This window comes from Sus scrofa, chromosome 9, assembly GCF_000003025.6.
Source record: "Sus scrofa isolate TJ Tabasco breed Duroc chromosome 9, Sscrofa11.1, whole genome shotgun sequence".
Lineage (NCBI taxonomy): Eukaryota > Metazoa > Chordata > Mammalia > Artiodactyla > Suidae > Sus > Sus scrofa.
Genome location: NC_010451.4, coordinates 9,255,888 through 9,273,502, shown reverse-complemented (window position 1 = coordinate 9,273,502; position 17,615 = coordinate 9,255,888). Strand labels below are relative to the sequence as shown.

The 17,615-nt window shown below is 46.0% G+C and overlaps 1 protein-coding gene across 14 annotated transcripts in view; it reads left to right on the top strand.

Moving 5' to 3' along the window:
* Positions 1-17,615, top strand: part of XRRA1 (X-ray radiation resistance associated 1) — a 124,991-nt gene that overhangs the window by 7,191 nt on the left and 100,185 nt on the right. For 6 of the 14 annotated variants that reach the window (XR_002335533.1, XM_021062498.1, XM_021062491.1 and 3 more), the window contains 4 exons: positions 4,420-4,604; positions 8,366-8,437; positions 10,287-10,359; positions 13,412-13,509. Coding sequence is in view for 9 of the 14 variants with exons in the window: in XM_021062498.1 (XP_020918157.1) it covers positions 4,420-4,604; positions 8,366-8,437; positions 10,287-10,359; positions 13,412-13,509 (428 nt within the window). In the remaining 5 variants the exon portion in view is untranslated. Of the gene's footprint in view, positions 1-4,419; positions 4,605-8,365; positions 8,438-10,286; positions 10,360-13,411; positions 13,510-17,615 lie in introns of those variants that run through there. The other 8 variants (XM_021062503.1, XM_021062496.1, XM_021062497.1 and 5 more) reach the window with 4 other exon arrangements.

The following is a 17,615-nucleotide window of genomic DNA, read 5'->3' as shown; positions in this document are numbered from 1 at the left end:
TGCCCAGCTCATAAGTAAAATGGCTTCAACTTGACTTTGCTAGGTAGTTTTTCAAACATTTGCCTGGTCGAAGACTCTCCTGGGGCAGGGACTCCTCCAGAGTCCTGCAGATGGAACACTGCCCAGGAATGTGGGTTCACTGGATTGGATGTGTTGCTTCGAAAGGGTAGAGCACGGGAGAAGGACCTTAATTCCTCTAGATGAGGTGACTTGCTGGTCACTCTGTACATGGACTGTTGGAAGAACCTTTTCCTCTAGTCTGTCCTCCCCACGTCTCTTCAGTGATTTCATTTTTCACAGAGACCGTCTACGGCTGCCTCCCTGTTTAAAACCCTCCCGTGGAGCCCTCACTGTGAACTCGTGATTTCACACATGTAGATGGACAGAGAGAGAAGTAAATACAGCTGTGTGTATCTGCCTGTGTTCGTATATGTATATGGACCGAGGGCAGTGACACCTCAGTCGTGAAGACCCTGGCATCTAGATGTTGGTTTCTAAATACCATTCTCCAGTAAGAGGAGCCAGGGATCCTCAGGCAAAAAGTTGTTTCTAGGGCTGAGGCAGGGAAAATACATATTGAGCCTGGAACACGTGTGATGCCAGAAAATAAAGCAGTGCTGGGAAAAATGATGATGGCTGCAGTTCCCATCGTGGCGCAGCGGAAACGAATCCAACTAGAAACCAAGAGGATGCAGGTTCGATCCCCGGCCTCACTCAGTGGGTTAAGGATCTGGTGTTGCCGTGAGCTGTGGTGTAGGTCGCAGATGTGGCTCGGATCTGGCATTGCTGTGGCTGTGGTGTAGGCTGGTAGCTGTAGCTCTGATTAGACCCCTAGCCTAGGAACCTCCATGTGCCATGGGTGTGGCCCTAAAAAGACAAAAGAAAGAAAAAAAGGAAAAGAAAAATGATGACGGCAATTTTTTTTTTTTTTTTTTTTTTTTTTTTTTTAGGGCCACATCCGTGGCATGTGGAAGTTCCTGGGCTAAGGGTTGAATTGGAGCTACAGCTGCTGGCCTACACCACAGCTCACAGCAATGCCGGATCATTAACCCGCTGAAGGAGGCCAGGGATCAAGCCCATATCCTTGTGGATGCTAGTCAGATTAATTACTGCTGAGCCATGATGGGAACTCTGCTGGGGGCAGTTTGAAAGGGTCAGGCACCACCCTGAAGGAGCACCCAATGGCCAAAGCTGGAACAGTGTAGAGCAGCAAATAAATAAAGGTAGAATTGGGTTGTAATCCACAGAATAAGTTAATAGTCATAATCCCATACTTAGGTAATTGAACGTACAATATGTAATTAAGTGAGGGAAAAGGAACAGCTCTTCCTTACAATAGAATTCCAGGTAATGAATTTGAAGGAATGAGGAAATAGAAAATTAACTTTTTTTTTTTTTTTTTTTGTTTTTTTAGAGCCATACCCGCCATATGGAGGTTTCCAGGCTAGGGGTCTAATCAGAGCTGTAGCTGCCCAGCCTGCACCACAGCCACAGCATCACCAGATCCGAGCCTTGTCTGTGACCTGCAGCACAGCTCACGGCAACACCGGATCCCTAACCCACTGAGTGAGGCCAGGGATCAAACCCTCAACCTCATGGTTCCTAGTCAGATTTGTTTCCACTGTGCCACGACGGGAACTCTGAAATAGCTATTAAAACATCACAATAATCATTTTACAGGCTAGAAATTTCTGTGGATGCTATATCAGTCAGGGTTCTCCAAAGAAATAGAACCAATGTGATATGTGCATGTATGTGTGCGTGTGCATCTACTGCTAGTTGTATTTGCATATACATATATGTGTATATGTATGTGGACATACACACATGTAAAGCATATAGTTTTGAGAACTTGGTTTGTGAAATGGTGGAGGTTGGCAATTCTGAAATCTACAGGACGGGCAGGCTGATAACTCAGGGAAGAGCCAGTGCTGCAGTCTTAAGGCAAGATTTCTTCTTCCTTTGGGAAGGCTGTTTTTGCTTTTAAGGTCTTTCAAGTGATTGGGAGAGGCCCCGCCTTGTCAAGGATAGTCTCCTTCATTTAAAATCAACTGGTTGTGTTATTAACCACATCAACAAAATACATTCACAGCAGCATGTAGACTAGCATTTGATTGACTGCTTACCATAGACTACCTAGCAGGTCGACACATAAAATTAACCACCACAGATGCTGGGAATAGTGGGTTAAAGTCTGATGAGAAACAGAATATCTGTATAGTCTTGAGCTATCTCTGTTAATTATAGAAGGACTTCTTAGTAGAAAACTAGGGGGACACCTCTTTGGCCGAGTGATCAAAATCAACATCACCAGTAATAAGACCTCGTGACATCATGTACCTTCTGATACGCGGCGCTGAGAAGGCTTGGCGTCACTTCTTCTCAAACTACCAGGCCTTCACCTAGTTACGAGAAAACATCAAACAAACTCACCTTGAGGGACATTTATGAAACAGTTGGCTAGTACCCTTCAAAAGTGTCAGGATCACACAAGAAAAAGAGAGAATGCAGATCTGTCAGGATTGGGGGAGACGAAGGAGACATGACAAGTAAATCTTGTGACAAGTGGCTCTCTTTAGAGATCTCTCCACGTGTGAGATCTTGCATTGGATCCTGGAACGGAAAGGACACTAGTGAGAAAGCTGGCAACCTTCAGTGTGTAGATTAATTACTAATATTATACTAATACTAATTTCTTGCTCACCGTCATTGTCTTATGATTCCATAGAATGTTAGCGGGGAAACCGGGCAAACGCTGTGCAGGAGCTGTGTATTATTTTACATCTTTTTCTGTAAGTCTGAAATTATCTCGAAATGAAATTTATGGGAAAAAAAGCCCTTTCCTGGATACTCTTCTTGCTAAAAGCCTACCCCATTAAAAGCCAGACTCCTCCTTCTGGTCCTCACGGCCCTTCAGATCTGCCCTGCTGACCGCTCAGCCTCATCTCTTTTCCCTCCTGTTCATCTGCTGACACAACCCCGGCCTTCCTGGCTATGTGGGCGGTTTTCGCACCAACTGAGCCTGGAGTCTCAGGAGTTGGGGCTACTGGGATAGGGCCAAGGTCCATGCTCCAGATGGGGGCAGCCTGAGAAATGAGTGCCTGGGCTTTCAGGCCCAGGAGGGCGTAGGACAGGGCTCACGTCAGACAGAGGGTGGGAGCTGCATCAGAGGCAGGATTAGGGGCAGTGGTCAGGCAAGCCAGGGTGAGCCCCCGAGGCAGGGGTAGTGGGCTAAGTGAGCTGGCATCCAGTGGTCGGAGGCACCAGGCTGGTCCCCACCACTCTGTGCTGTTCTTCTGTGCGGTACCAATCTTCCATGCCTCTGAGTGCTGCTTGTGCCCAGGCTGCTTGGTTTTTCCATCTTCTAGTCAACTTTCCACAGACAAGAGCTAGCTCATGCCCTGGCTGGTAGCTCCCTGCTCCGGGGCTCACAGCACACTTGACATTATTGAGCTCTTTCATTCAGATCCTCTGCTGTCATCTTCTCCATCCATAAGCCCCAACTCCCGGCATAAAGTAGATGCTCAGAAAAGGTCTGAATGGATGATCGTGGGTGGGGGCTGTGGCTCAGGGTTCATTCAGCAACACTCACAGCGTGGCAAGCTCTGCACAGGCCTGGGTAACATGGACGTGAATGAATCCAACCAAGTCTGTGCTTTTAGGGAGCTTCCACTCTAGACGGCAAGACAGACGGTAAACAAGTGAACACACACTCTAATTACAAATACTGTAATAAACTACTGAGAAAGGAAAGAATAGATTCTAGAATGTTGTCATGATTTTTGTTAGGTGGGCTTTCTAGTAAATCTCTTTTTTTTTTAAGCTTAATTTTCTAGTTCTTTCTGCAGTGAACACGTGTTATTGGGTCTTTAAAAAAATGCCAACTGTCGTATCATTTTCTTGTCCTGAACTCCTAATGCAGCCTTTGCCCTATAATAATAGACTCCAGGGTAAGGTCTGGCAAGATGCAGCCTGTTGAGTTGCTGTCACACAAGGGCCTTTATCCAAGAGATGGTAAATGAGGGAGTAATTAGCCGGCCCAGGAAGAAATCCGCTCTGCGGAGGAGAGTCAGAGACAGTGCTGCATATTGGGAAATACTTTTATCTGCAATCTTGAAGAAACAATTAGAGTTTGGCAGCAAAAATAGAGAGGAAGAAATTGGGCAGGTCAGTCTACACTTTGAGTCTTAGCCTTTTCATTGGTAAAAGGGCGAGTCGCAGGTCTTCATTGGGTTTATGGGTCAGTTCAATGAGACAGGTGTATAGACGCCCCGCCACCCCCAGCGACAGCACAGGATTTGTACATATTAGGTAAAGAGGAGCTAATTTTGATTTTAGTCATAAAGGCAAGCATTCTGTAAGTGCACTGGTTGTGGCTTTGGGGAGTTTGCTCCTTTTTCACTGTTCTGATCTCCTCAGCAGGCCGAGGACACTGGTTAGTGGCTCGGAAATGTGGCCCCAAGAAGAAGCCCAAGGCTGTGGTTGCAGCACCAGCTGAAGGTCAGGAAAGCCGGAAGGTTTCTTTTGAGGTCGGAGGGAAGAAGGGGTCTTGGCAGGAAAACCAAGTGGACGTTCCTGGACACGTGCTGGACCAGGCTTTTCTGGTGAGAGTAAACGCGCCCTGGAAAGGCTAGCAGCACCAGCTGGCGACTATCTTGGTGGGGACAAGGACGTGCCTGCTGCCCTCTGGTACTGGGACCCCAATTCGCCCCAAACTATTAGTGTGATCTTGGCAAACTGAGTACAGCCAGGATGAGGAAGCGACCTGAAGCTTTCTTTATATGTAAAGCTTGTGAGATGGGTACTATCGCCCCTATCGTGTTGTCGCTGTTGTTCAGACAAGGAAACCGAGGGTCCAAGAAGCAGTTTTCCTTGGTCAGGGTCCCTCAGCTATTAATTAGGGCTCCACTTTACCCAGGATTGGAACTACTCAGCATTAGAGTTCTGGTCTGCTGCCTCCAGAGCCTGTGCCTTCAGGTTTTATCAGGTAAAAAGTCCTAATTGAGCTGCAGAGGCAAAGAAGAAGGTCAGGGGAAACAGTAAATTGGAAATCCTGGAGCTCCCGTTGTGGCACAGTGGAAACGCATCTGACTAGGAACCAGGAGGTTTCAGGTTCAATCCCTGGCCTCACTCAGTGGGTGAAGGTCTGGTGTTGCCGTGAGCTGTGGTATAGGTTGCAGACACGGCTTGAATCCTGCGTTGCTGTGGTGTACGCTGGCAGCTACAGCTCCAGTTAAACCCCTAGCCTGGAACTTCCATATGCCGTGGGTGTGGCCCCAAAAAGCAAAAGAAAATCCCATTCTAGCGCCTATTAGGGTATAAAGATTCCTACTTTATTGTGGGGAGATGTCTCTAGGAGCAGGTGCACTGGGAAGGTCCCACAGACCACAACCTTTGTCCTTTGGGTTTAGTGTTTGGCTGAAAGTTGGGATGCCGACTAGGTATACCCAGTGTCTAGGGAGGCTTTATGAAGAGGGCTGGGCTGGGCCTGGTTGGCACTGCTGGAGGCCAGGCAGGTGATTTCACATCTACTCTGTGCAGTGCCTCAGCGTCTTTGCAAAAGAAGACATTCGTAAACCACTGTCACTGTGAAGTCCAGTGCTCCTAGCTCTCTAAGAGCAACTCTGGCAGCCTCCTTTGTTCCCAGGCTCTGCTTATGGTTCCCAAGAGGTAGGTCTCTGCACAGATCAGATTTGGTGAGAGCTTTAAGGAAGCAGCTGGTTGCATCTTAGGATGGGTAGTATGAGCTTTTGGCAGAAGCCTGTGGCATTTTTTTGCTTATTACGTCCGCTTCTCACTGGTGGTGAGGAAGATTGAAACAGCAGTGCTGAGGAAGGGCAGAAACACTCCCATAGTGCTCTTCTGTTCCCTTTGTTTTCAGCAGCACATGCATCCCGCATTAGCTGAGGTAGTTATCAGCCACGTTGCCACTTTGGGTGGCAGAAGCATCAAGGTTGTTTTTCAGAGCAATGGGATACCTGTTCTTCTGTTGGACAGTTCTGCTTGAGTGTTTCTTCATATTGACCTACTGCACCAATCCCCTTACTCCAAGTCCCCAGAACACCTCTTGTCTAGTTTGTACGATACTGTCTCGGTGATGGTGCTGCTGTCTGCCCAGTCACCAAGGGGCTGTCCTTGACGCTTGCCTCTCCCTCACGGTCCCGGTCCCTCCCATTACCAGCCCTTGCACGTCTGTGAAATAGCCATCAAATCTGCATTCTTCTCATCTGCACTGCCTCTGCTCTAATCTGGCCCCCCATCATCTTTTATTGGGCTAATCCAGAAACTTCCTCACTAGTTTGAACCAACTAGGATGCTTTTGTTTCACATAAAAAGAAGCCAGAGGCAGAGTTCCCATCATGGCTCAGCAGTTAACAAATCTGACTAGGAACCATGAGGTTGTGGGTTCGATCCCTGGCCTTGCTCAGTGGGTTAAGGATCTGGCGTTGCCATGAGCTGTGGTGTAGGTTGCAGACGTGGCTTGGATCCCACGTTGCTGTGGCTCTGGCATAGGCTGGCAGCTACAGCTCCGATTCAACCCCTAGCCTGGGAACCTTCATGTGCCGTGGGAGCAGCCCAAGAAATGGCAAAAAGACAAAAAAAAAAAAAAAAAAAAAGAAGAAGAAGAAGCCAGAGGCATTTTATTCCAGGGTAGTTTAATTCGCTGGTTTACTAACATCTTCTAAGGCCCAGGTTCCTCCATCTTTCTGCTCTTATCTCCTCGGCACATTAACTTGTCCTCTTGGGCTGATTGCCTTCGTGATCCTGAGGTGGCAGCTAAAACACTGGTCATCACATTTAAAGGATGATATCCAGAGGTAGGAAAGAGATTGTCACTGTCTTATATCCATTTTTAAAAGTAAGAAGGTTCCCAAAACTGGCCTCCCATCCCTAGCAGCCATCGTGTCCTTGGCCAGATGTATATCGCAAGTTCCAAGGTCATTGGTTAGGGGAACGTGACATCATGATTGGATTAGACACAGTCAAGACTTAGCTTGTTCATCTGGGGTTGAAGGATGCATCCACTCAGAAATGTGAATGATGTTGGGGTTCTTTAACAAGAAGTAGGGAAGAGGCTTTAGTTAACCATGTCTGGTATATTGGTCTCTCCCCACCCTTTCCAGTCTTGTCATCCTTTCTGTATGTGTCAGACTCAGCAGTTTTCATAAACTTGCTATCAGCCCCTTGCCAAAGAACCTCTGAGAGTTTTCCATTGATTGTAAGGTAAAACCACGCTCCTTCCCAGAGCCACCGTGAACCCGAATGATCTAATCCTTCCTAGCCTTGACCTTGTTTTTCATCCTCCAAATGCATCTTGCTTTCTTGCGCCTTGGTAGCTTGCCCCCCACCCCCACCCTGCCACAACTCTTTCCACCCACTTTCATGGCACTGACTCGTACTTAGTACTTAGGTATCAGCTGAAATAGAACTTCCTCAAGTGAGTAGTTTCTCACTTCGACACTGAAGTTAGGACCTCTTGGTACCATCTCTCAGAGCATCTTGGGTTTCTCCTTTAAAATACTTATCACACTTATAAATACGTGCTGGCTCCATGGCTTCCATGCACTTTTAAGCTTCACGAAGGCATGGAATATTTCTGCTTTTTCTTCATTGTCTTCTAAATTCCTAGTTCTCTGCCCAAACATAAAAGGTACCATAACTAAATGATTAACCAAAAAAAAGGAATGGGATTTGATTAGACAGAAATAGAAACTCCAAAGCTGAGATTTTCCTCTAACTTTTTGATTATGAAGAGCAATGTATGACAGTCCTAAGAACATAGTGTTCAGTGATTACAAATTTGGATTTATTTATTTATTTTTCGCTTTTTGGAGCCGCACCTGCAGCATATGGAGGTTCCCAGGCTAGGGGTTTAATCTGAGCTACAGTTGCCGACCTATACCACAGCCACAGCAACGCGGGATCCAAGTCGTCTCTGCAACCAACACCACAGCTCACGGCACGCCGGATCCTTAGCCCCCTGAGCGAGACCAGAGATCAAACCCGCAACCTCATGGTTCCTAGTCGGCTCTGTTTCCACCGTGCCATGAGGGGAACTCCTAGATTTTTTTTTTTTTTTTAAAGAGCCAAGTAGAGGAAGGGGGGCCAGAAAAGAGAAGGAAGAGAGAGGGAGCAATCCTCCTAAGAGCCCCAAAAGTCAGCGTTTCCATCCCCAGCTCACAGGTGGGGAAGAGGCGGAAGAGCTGAGGTGGCAGCTTGGTTCTGAGCACCTGCACAGCCCCACAGCCCGGGCTCTCTCCACGGTGCCGGGCTGCCCTCCTCCATGGGGAGTCATTTGTTGTCTTGGCCAATTCCGTGAGCTTTGTTCGGGCCTTGAGTGCTGATTCCCCGCCCTGTGTTCCAGCTGAAGCACCACTGTGTGAAGAATCCGTCAGACCTGTGCAGCATTAATGTGAGCGGCCTCAAGTTCTCCCAGGTAAGGCCGGCCGGCAGGGCTGCGACTGCGCTGAGCCAGACCTTAACTAGCTCCTGGCTGTTTGACCATTGAATTTCTAGAGTCCCCAGCAGCTGGGAATCTGGTCACAGGGAGGGGCCGGGTAAAACAAGGACTTACCGGGAGAAGCAACATTCAGACACAATCTTGTGCTATAAATTTGGTATTGCCATTGCCCCAGGTGAAGTGAATTAAAGGAAATAAATCGCCTTTGGAAGTGGTTTGAATTGGCACAGAATGTTGTTGGGGATGATTCATTGTGTGACACTGATTTCCCTTTGACCGAGAAATTTCTCAGGTTTTGCTGCCAGGAGGAGTAATGGTTCTCCCAAGATGCTGGTTTGTTCTTAACTCGCTGGCTCTGGAGCTTATGTAATGAGTCATGTTTCTTTGTTTGCGCTGGGCTAATAGGTAGCTTGGAGCCAGATTTGCGGCCTACTATTAGCCACTATATATATTGCATGTTACGGCATATGTTTTTGGTTTATAGGCCTTCCATGGCCTCTGAAGAGAGATTGCTTTATAAAGCCACACAGCAATTAAAATGTATCAACACAGGGAGTTCCCTGGTGGTCTAGTGGTTAGGACTTGGCACTTTCACTACTATGGCCAGGATTCAGTCCCTGGTCTGGGAACTGAGATCCCACATCAAGCCACTGCATGCTGTGGCAAAAACAAAAAAAACCCGTACCTTCAATAAATAAGTAAATAAATGAAAACTAATCTTAAAAATGTGTCAACACAAGAAATAATAGTCTTTTTTTTTTGCTTTTTCTAGGGCCACCCCCACGGCATGTAGAGGTTCCCAGGCTAGGGGTCTAATCAAAGCTGTAGACGCTGGCACAGCAGTGCGGGATCCGAGCTGCGTCTGTGACCTACACCACAGTTCACAGCAATGCCGGATCCTTAATCCACTAAGCAAGGCCAGGGATCGAACCCGCAACCTCATGGTTCCTAGTCGGATTTGTTAACTACTGCGCCACAAGGGGAACTCCTCAAAAATAGTCTTGAAGTGAAGAAGGCAGGTTGCAGAATGATAGCTATGTATGATAGAAAAGTATGAGGACATAAAGTTTTAAGTTTTAAAACATGTAAATAATACCACATATGGTTTATGGATACACCTACATACATGTAATACAAGTAAAAAAAGATATGGGGAGTTCCTGCCGTGGCTCAGTGGAAACAAATCTGACTAGCATCCATGAGGATGTGGGTTCGATCACTGGCCTTGCTCAGTGGGTTAAGGATCCAGTGTTGCTGTGAGCCAGGGTGTAGGTTGCAGACAAGGCTTGGATCTGGTGTTGCTGTGGCTGTGTTGTAGGCCGGGCAGCTACAGCTCCGATTAGACCCCTAGCCTGGGAACCTCCATATGCCACGGGTGCAGCCCTAAAAAGACAAAAACCCCACAAAAACCACAGATAATGGGAGTGATACTCATTAATTCAGGGTAGCTGTCATCTGTGGAGAGAGGGAGACAGGTGTGATTGCAGAGGGTTATGTTGGGGGGCGGGTGAAGTCTCTGCAGGGTTTTATTTCTTTAAAGAAATTGGAAGCAAAGACAGCAAAACATTCAGATTTATTAAAGCTGGATGGTGGTTACATGAGTCTTCAGGGTGTCACTCACTATACCTTTCTGAACATTCGAACTATTTCGTACTAGAAAGAAAGGAGCAGGGAAGCCCTGCCTGCTTTCAGCGAGTTATCTGCTGTTGTGCTTAGGAGTATTTTACCCTTTGAGGCCTTTGCTCCTCCGACAGCAGCTCTGGAGCTTCAGCAAGGCCTCCAGGCAGGGAACTAATCTTGTATTCTTTGAAATGCCTTCCCACAGGCTAAAGACAAGGACTTCAAACATTTTAATTCTGTGATTTACATCAATGCCTCGGAAAACCTGCTGCCTCTAGGTAAGTGTTCTTCCTGGAAACTATCTTTTGCCTCTTGGCTGGCACATCCAGGCTCTCACAGTAGAATTTGCCTGTCAGTCCCTCCGTGACTGGCAGTGCATCTTTTTTGGGATGCAGTAGGCAGGGTGCCTGAGGACGCACAGACCTAGTTTCCAGCCCAGCGCTGGCACGTACAATATTTCTCTACCTGCACAGAACATTTCTCTGCGAGCTGCTGCTTCTCTGTTTGTAGATGGAGATAATCCCTTTCCTTTCTTCCTCCCCAAAGCAGGATACCTTATAAACTCTGACAAGGAAAGTATAGTCAGCCCTCCATATCCACGGGTTCCACATCCACAGATCCAACCAAATAGAATAGAAATTATTTAGGAAAGAAAAAAATTCTAGGAAGTTCCAAAAAGCAAAACTTAAATTTGCCATGCACCAGCAACTATCTACATAACACTTATGTAGATGTTTACGGAGCATTTACATTATATTGGGTATTATTAGTAATCTAGAGATGATTTGAAGTATACAAGAGGCTGTGTGTGGGTTATATGCAAATACTACATCGTTTGAGCATCCACAGGTTTTGATGTCCTTGGTGGTAGCGCAGGATGGGAGGTCAAGGTGGAGGAAGGGGGCTACGGTCCTGGAACCCATCCCCTGCGGAAACTGAGAGACCGTATCCACCAAGCGCTCCTGTAGGACTTCCTTGTGTATTCAGCGATCCACAGCGACCCCTGCTGGGTGTCAGGACTGCATGACGGCTTAGCTTTAACAAACGAGTGTGTCCCTTTCCTGTTCTGGTGAGCTCAGTTATAGCAGGATACGGTAAGTGCAGTGATAGAGGGAATCAGAAAATGCTATGCAAGCAAATAAGCAGGCCATCAGCTGAGCCTAGAGTGTCAGAAGAAACTTCTGAGAAGAAGAGTATGTAAGCTGAGACCTGAAACATCCATAGGAGTGATTCAGGAGTTAGAAGATGAGAAGGTTATTTCAGGCCAGTGCGACAGATGTGGGACAGCCGTGCCTGATCAGGGGCCCTGAAGAAGCTTTGAGTGCTTGCCGGGGCTGTAGGTGGGGAGAATGGAGACTAGAAAGGTGGGTGCGGACTGCATCCTCGAGGGCCCGGGGTGGCTGGACTTCATCCTGCAGGCAGAAGAGAGCCTTGGAAGGCTCCGAGATAGAGAGGCTCTGTGGTGGCTGTGAGGAGCATGGATTATAAAATGGGAGGCCGGGAACCCTGGGAGATGGTTTCATTTTTCCAGGAGCGGGGCGGTGAGGCCTCGCCCAGGGCTGTGCAGGCAGGGTGGCGGGGCTTGAGAGAGAGGGATTCAGGAGGGAGAGAGAACCAGACGTGGTAACTGAAGGGCATATGGAGAAAGGGAGGAACCAAGGGCGTTGACTGCCACAGACAGCAGGAGAGGAAGGTTTGGGAAGAAACAGGATGAATTCGGTTTTGAACGCTTTGAATTTAAGGGGTGTTTTTAAAGAAGCACGTGGGCGGCAGAGTGCCTGCACTTGAGGAAGCAGCTTGGTCGTCTGGAGCATGGGCTTGAAAAAAACAACAAAGGCCAGCAGGCATATGAAAAGATGCTCAACTTCACTAGTAAATAAAACAATATCAAAGTAGTAGTTTCTGCCTATTAAATATTGACAAAAACGAGAAGGACTGATGCCTGCCAGTGTTGGTAGGGAAATGGGTACTCTCACATTCCAGTGTGAAAAATTGGAACATCTTTGGAAGGTAGTTTGGTGATGTCTCTTAAAATCGTCTGGTAGTTGTACTTCCATGAATTTACTCTGCAACCACATACTCATACAAGGATGTTCCATGGAAGCATCCTGAAAGCAGATCTTTCATCAGACTCTACAGGACAGCGCCACACACAAAACCACCGTTGGCCGCACTTTACACCAGGCTCACCTAGACAACTCGGAGTAATCCCACCCAGTATGCCAGGCGCACGGCGCCGGCAGTTCCTTTTACGGAGGAATCCTCACAGCAATTCATGCAGCTGTTGATGTACCATCTGAGAGCCATTCTCTGGCCCCCAGCTCGGGTCCAAGACGATGAGACTCTCACTGGGTGGATGCAGGAGCCACTCTGGCTTAGAAACCTTGTTCCCATAGGAGCAAAGAACTGTTGTAACATGTGTAGACATGACTCCTAGAGTTCCTGCAAAGGACGTGTCTAATTATAGAAGCCCTCCCCTTCAGAGAGAGTTCCTTTATAGTTTCTCATAGTCCCGATGTGATTTAATCAATCTGGGGTCTTTTTTTTAACCACAGCAATATTGCCTAAAAACGCTATGACCGTACCATTTATTTCAGGTAACCGGGGGAAGAGGGCTAGAAAGTGAACCCAGGGTCCAATTCTCAAGCAGAAGGGGAAAAGTGTCCTTACCTTTTATCCAGATAGTCTAGCGACTATCACTAGGGAAATGGTTAAATAAAGTAGGTTATGTCTATACTAGAGACCATAATTCAGACATTATGGAGATCTACACATCTTGACTTGGAATAATCTTCAAGTCATATTGTTAAGGGGAAAAAACACGTCACAGCACAAGGTGTATAGTATAATCCCCTTTTTGTAGAAAGAAGTGTGTGTTTCAGTACACGCATGAGAGAAAGTCTGAAGTATTTTATGTGAAACTTTGAATAGTTATCTCTGGATGTTGAGATTAAAGGGAACGTTGATTTTTCTGTTTTTTGTTTTAACTTATTTTGGTGGGAATATTCTACTTTAATAATCAAATAATAAAGATACTTTTTAAGTGGGCTTTGGAGTTAGACTTGGATTCAGCTCTTGGCCTTGCCGCGTACCAGCAGTTCTATTTCTAGCAAAGCACTTAGTCCAGCTGAGCCCTAGTGTCTTCAGCAGTAGAATGGAAGTAGCAAACCCTGCTTTTCAGGGTGGTTATAGATCGAGAGCCCATGTATGTAAAGCACTTTACACAGAGTCTGGCCTGACCCTAGAGGAACCCAGTAAATGACCACCGTTAACAGCTTTCTCTTTTGTCCTTCACAAGCTACACTTTCCCTCTTTCTCCTCCCCTTATAGAGGCATTTCACACCTTTCCAGCCTTGAAGGAACTGGAGCTGGCATTTAACTGCATCAAAACAGTCTACGTGAAATATGGAGACTTTAAGTCCTTGGAAGTAAGTTAGAGGTAGGGAGTTTTTGGTGCCCACCTGTTTCCCTGCAAGGAATGATGTAGAGGAGTCTGCTGGGTGGAAGGGGCTCTGAGCCTTTGGAGCTGGGCCCTTGCTTCAGGGCGTTCCTTTGGGGAGGGTGGCGGAGTTGGTGGTGGTGATAAAGGAGTCAGGGTGGGAGTGGTGGCAAGTGGATGAGCATGTGCTCTACCTGTGGCCATGGTGCCTGATCCTGGAACATAAATGCCAAAGGTCATGGCCAGAGGGGTCTGTGCAGAAGAGTGAGTTGAAACGGAGTATTACAAGAAGGAGAATTTGAGGGGAGATCTAGAGCCAGTGGAGTCTGAGCCATGGAGGTTAAGGCACGGCAGATTGGATCAGCCGAACTAGAGAAATAAATAGTGCCCGGTCTGAGTGAGCCAGATTGGTTCTGATGAGCTTGGGTGAGGCTACAGGCCACAGGCCCAGGGATGAGAGTGACACAGTGTAGGCCTCCTAGAAGTTCCGCAGCAGATGCTTGACTTTTGTACCTCCATGCTGTTTTGTCTTCAAAAATACACCAAAAAATTGCATTCTTGGCTTTCTCCTAAATTAAAATTTCCCAGTCATTCATTTTCTCATCCTGCAGGTTAATCACCTCTTCACCATTCATAAAAACTTTGAGGCCCTTTTCCCCGAAGAAACAAAGCTTTTGTCACTACCTGATGGTGATGGTCTCTGCTTCCACAGAGAGTGGAGAAGAGCAGAGCTCGAGTGAGATGTGGGCCTCCAGCCAGGCTCCCTCACGAATGATGGGCTCTTCCCCACAGGTTGGCCTTCTGGAAAGTTTCAGAGTCACACCTCAGCAAAACATCTGCATGTCATGAGTCTTGGGGTTTACCCCAAAGAGCTGATAACTTAAATTTTTTAATCTGTAAACATCAAGGATCAGCCATTCTTCACAAAAACTGTATTGAACCTGGTCTGACCTAAGAGAGAGAGAGACTCAGAAACAAAGACAGACCTGCTACAAGAGTGAATTTTTAAGAGTTAAGGCCGCTTATGTGCCAAGGTTTTAACAGCTTGGGAAGGCAGTCTTCCTAAAATGGATTATATGTCCTTGAGTGTTTAAAGTGTGTGTGTCCTGGAAGTAATCGTACCTGTTGTCTGTGATTTCCAGTCATATCGAGAATAACAGTGATTTATGGTGATTTGGGAGAGGAGTGGTCCTCATACTTATCCAGGATGCAAAGCTCTTGAAAGTCCAATAAAATGGGGATCGGGGGGAGAGAGAGAGAATTTATAATAACCGATGCAATTTTGTGTTAGGTTAAAAAACATTTCGTAGCAGAGTTTATTACAGACAGTGGGAAACAAATTCCAGGTGTTCTAGAAATACAGGGAGCCATTTCCCTCCCCTGCAGCCCTGGGAGCTTCTTACATACTTTCATCAGTTTCTTATTTTGCCTTTTAAAAGAGTAGTTATGGAGCTCCTGTGTGTTGTGCACTGTGGCAGGCAACTTAGCTTCTTCAGCCCTACTATGTCAACCCCCCATTTTATTTTATTTATTTTTCTTCCCTTGATTTTTTTCTTTCCACTGTACAGCATGGGGATCAAGTTACTCTTAATGTATACATTTTTCCCCCCACCCTTTGTTCTGTTGCAGTATGAGTATCTAGGCATAGTTCTCACTGCTACTCAGCAGGATCTCCTTGTAAATCTATTCTAAGTTGTTATCTGATAACCCCAAGCTCCCGAGCCCTCCCACTCCCTCCCTCTCCCGTTGGGCAGCCACAAGTCTGTTATCCAAGTCCATGGTTTTCTTTATTGTGGAGATGTTCATTTGTGCTGGATATTAGATTCCAGTTATATAAGTGATATCATATGGTATTTGTCTTTGTCTTTCTGACTTATTTCACTCATTATGAGAGTCTCTAGTTCCATCCATGTTGCTGCAAATGGCATCATGTCATTCTTTTTTATGGCTGAGTAGTATTCCATTGTGTATATATATACCACATCTTCCGAATTCAATCATCTGTTGATGGACATTTGGGTTGTTTCCATGTCCTGGCTATTGTGAATAGTGCTGCAATGAACATGCAGGTGCATGTCTCTCTTTTAAGTAGGGTTTTGTCTGGATATATGCCCAAGAGTGGGATTGCGGGGTCATATGGAAGTTCTATGTATAGGTTTCTAAGGTATCTCCAAACTGTTCTCCATAGTGGCTGTACCAGTTTACATTCCCACCAACAGTGCAGGAGGGTTCCCTTTTCTCCACAACCCCTCCAGCATTTGTTATTTGTGGATTTATTAATGATGGCCATTCTGACTGGTGTGAGGTGGTATCTCATGGTGGTTTTGATTTGCATTTCTCTTATAATCAGCGATGTTGAGCATTTTTTCAGGTGTTTGCTGGCCATCTGCATATCTTCCTTGGAGAACAGTCTATTCAGGTCTTTTGCCCATTTTTCCATTGGTTGGTTGGCTTTTTTGCTGTTGAGTTATAGAAGTTATTTATATATTCTGGAGATTAAGCCCTTGTCCGTTGCGTCGTTTGAAACTATTTTCTCCCATTCTGAAAGTTGTCTTTTTGTTTTCTTTTTGGTTTCCTTTGCTGTGCAAAAGCTTTTCAGTTTGATGAGGTCCCATGGGTTTATTTTTGCTCGAATTTCTATTGCTTTGGGAGACTGACCTGAGAAAATATTCATGATGCTGATGTCAGAGAGTGTTTTGCCTATGTTTTCTTCTAGGAGTTTGATGGTGTCCTGTCGTATATTTAAGTCTTTCAGCCATTTGGAGTTTATTTTTGTGCATGGTGTGAGGGTGTGTTCTAATTTCATTGCTTTGCATGCTGCTGTCCAGGTTTCTCAGCAATGCTTGCTGAATAGACTTTCTTTTTCTCATTTTATGTTCTTGCCTCCCTTGTCAAAGATTAATTGACCATAGGTGTCAGGGTTTATTTCTGGGTTCTCTATTCTGTTCCATTGGTCTGTCTGTCTGTTTTGATACCAATATCACACAGTTTTGATGACCGTGGCTTTGTAATATATCTTGAAGTCTGGGAGAGTTATGCCTCCTGCTTGGTTTTTGTTTCTCAGGATTGCTTTGGCAATTCTGGGTCTTTTGTTGTTCCATATAAATGTTTGGATTGTTTGTTCTAGTTCTGTGAAAAATGTCATGGGTAATTTAATAGGGATTGCATTGAATCTGTAGATTGCTTTGTCAACCCCCATTTTAAGTGCCAGGGATCCATAGGAAGGAGACGTGACCAGGCTCTGACTCCACAGCTTGGATCTACGGGTTGATCATGATTGATGCTTTGAAGGACCTACTTCACAGTTTGATAGCAACTGATGGAGATTAGTTATCTGGCAGACCAAAGTCAAGATGCAGAATATGAATGAAAAGAGGAAATCTGGCCAAGCATCTGTCTTCACCTTTCTGTGATTTGCACAGGCTCTCTAAGAAAAAGGATAAACCTGTCAAATGTCCTGAACTCGCGGCTCACAGCAATGAATACTTTGATGTGTAATAAAACAGTGTGACTCAGCAGATGCAGCATCCAAGTTAGGAATCTTTTGTCCTCGTTTGCCAAGAAGGCTGTCACCCAGAGTAGAACTCTTGCGGAGTCCGTTTAGCTTTGTCATGATTTGATTCTCTGCATACATGTCTGAAGAAGAGTCTGGAGCCCTACCCTGAAAGTCAGGGGACCTTGTTTCTAGTCTTGGTTAGCCACTACTTTGCCACACGTCTTTGGCCAAATAATGTACCCTCTCTGGAACTTACGTTTCCTCCTCCTCTAGATTCTGGCCAGCTGCGAAATTCTCTGAGTCTATTCATTTCTTTGAGCTGCCCTTAATTCCATAGAAAGCAACTTTAGACCCAACATTAAATAGCCACAACAGCCAGAGCAAAGGTCAGCAAACATTTTCCATAAGAGGCCAGACAGTAAATATTTTAGGCTTTGCAATGCATATGGTCATAACTAATCGTAACCGGTCAACTCTGCTGTTGTAGAAGGAAAGCGGCTCTGGACCAATGGGCAGGCCTGTGTTCCTGTAACACCGTACGATGCTGACAGTTGAATGTTACATAATGTTCATACAGTGTTATCCATGTGTGTGTGTTT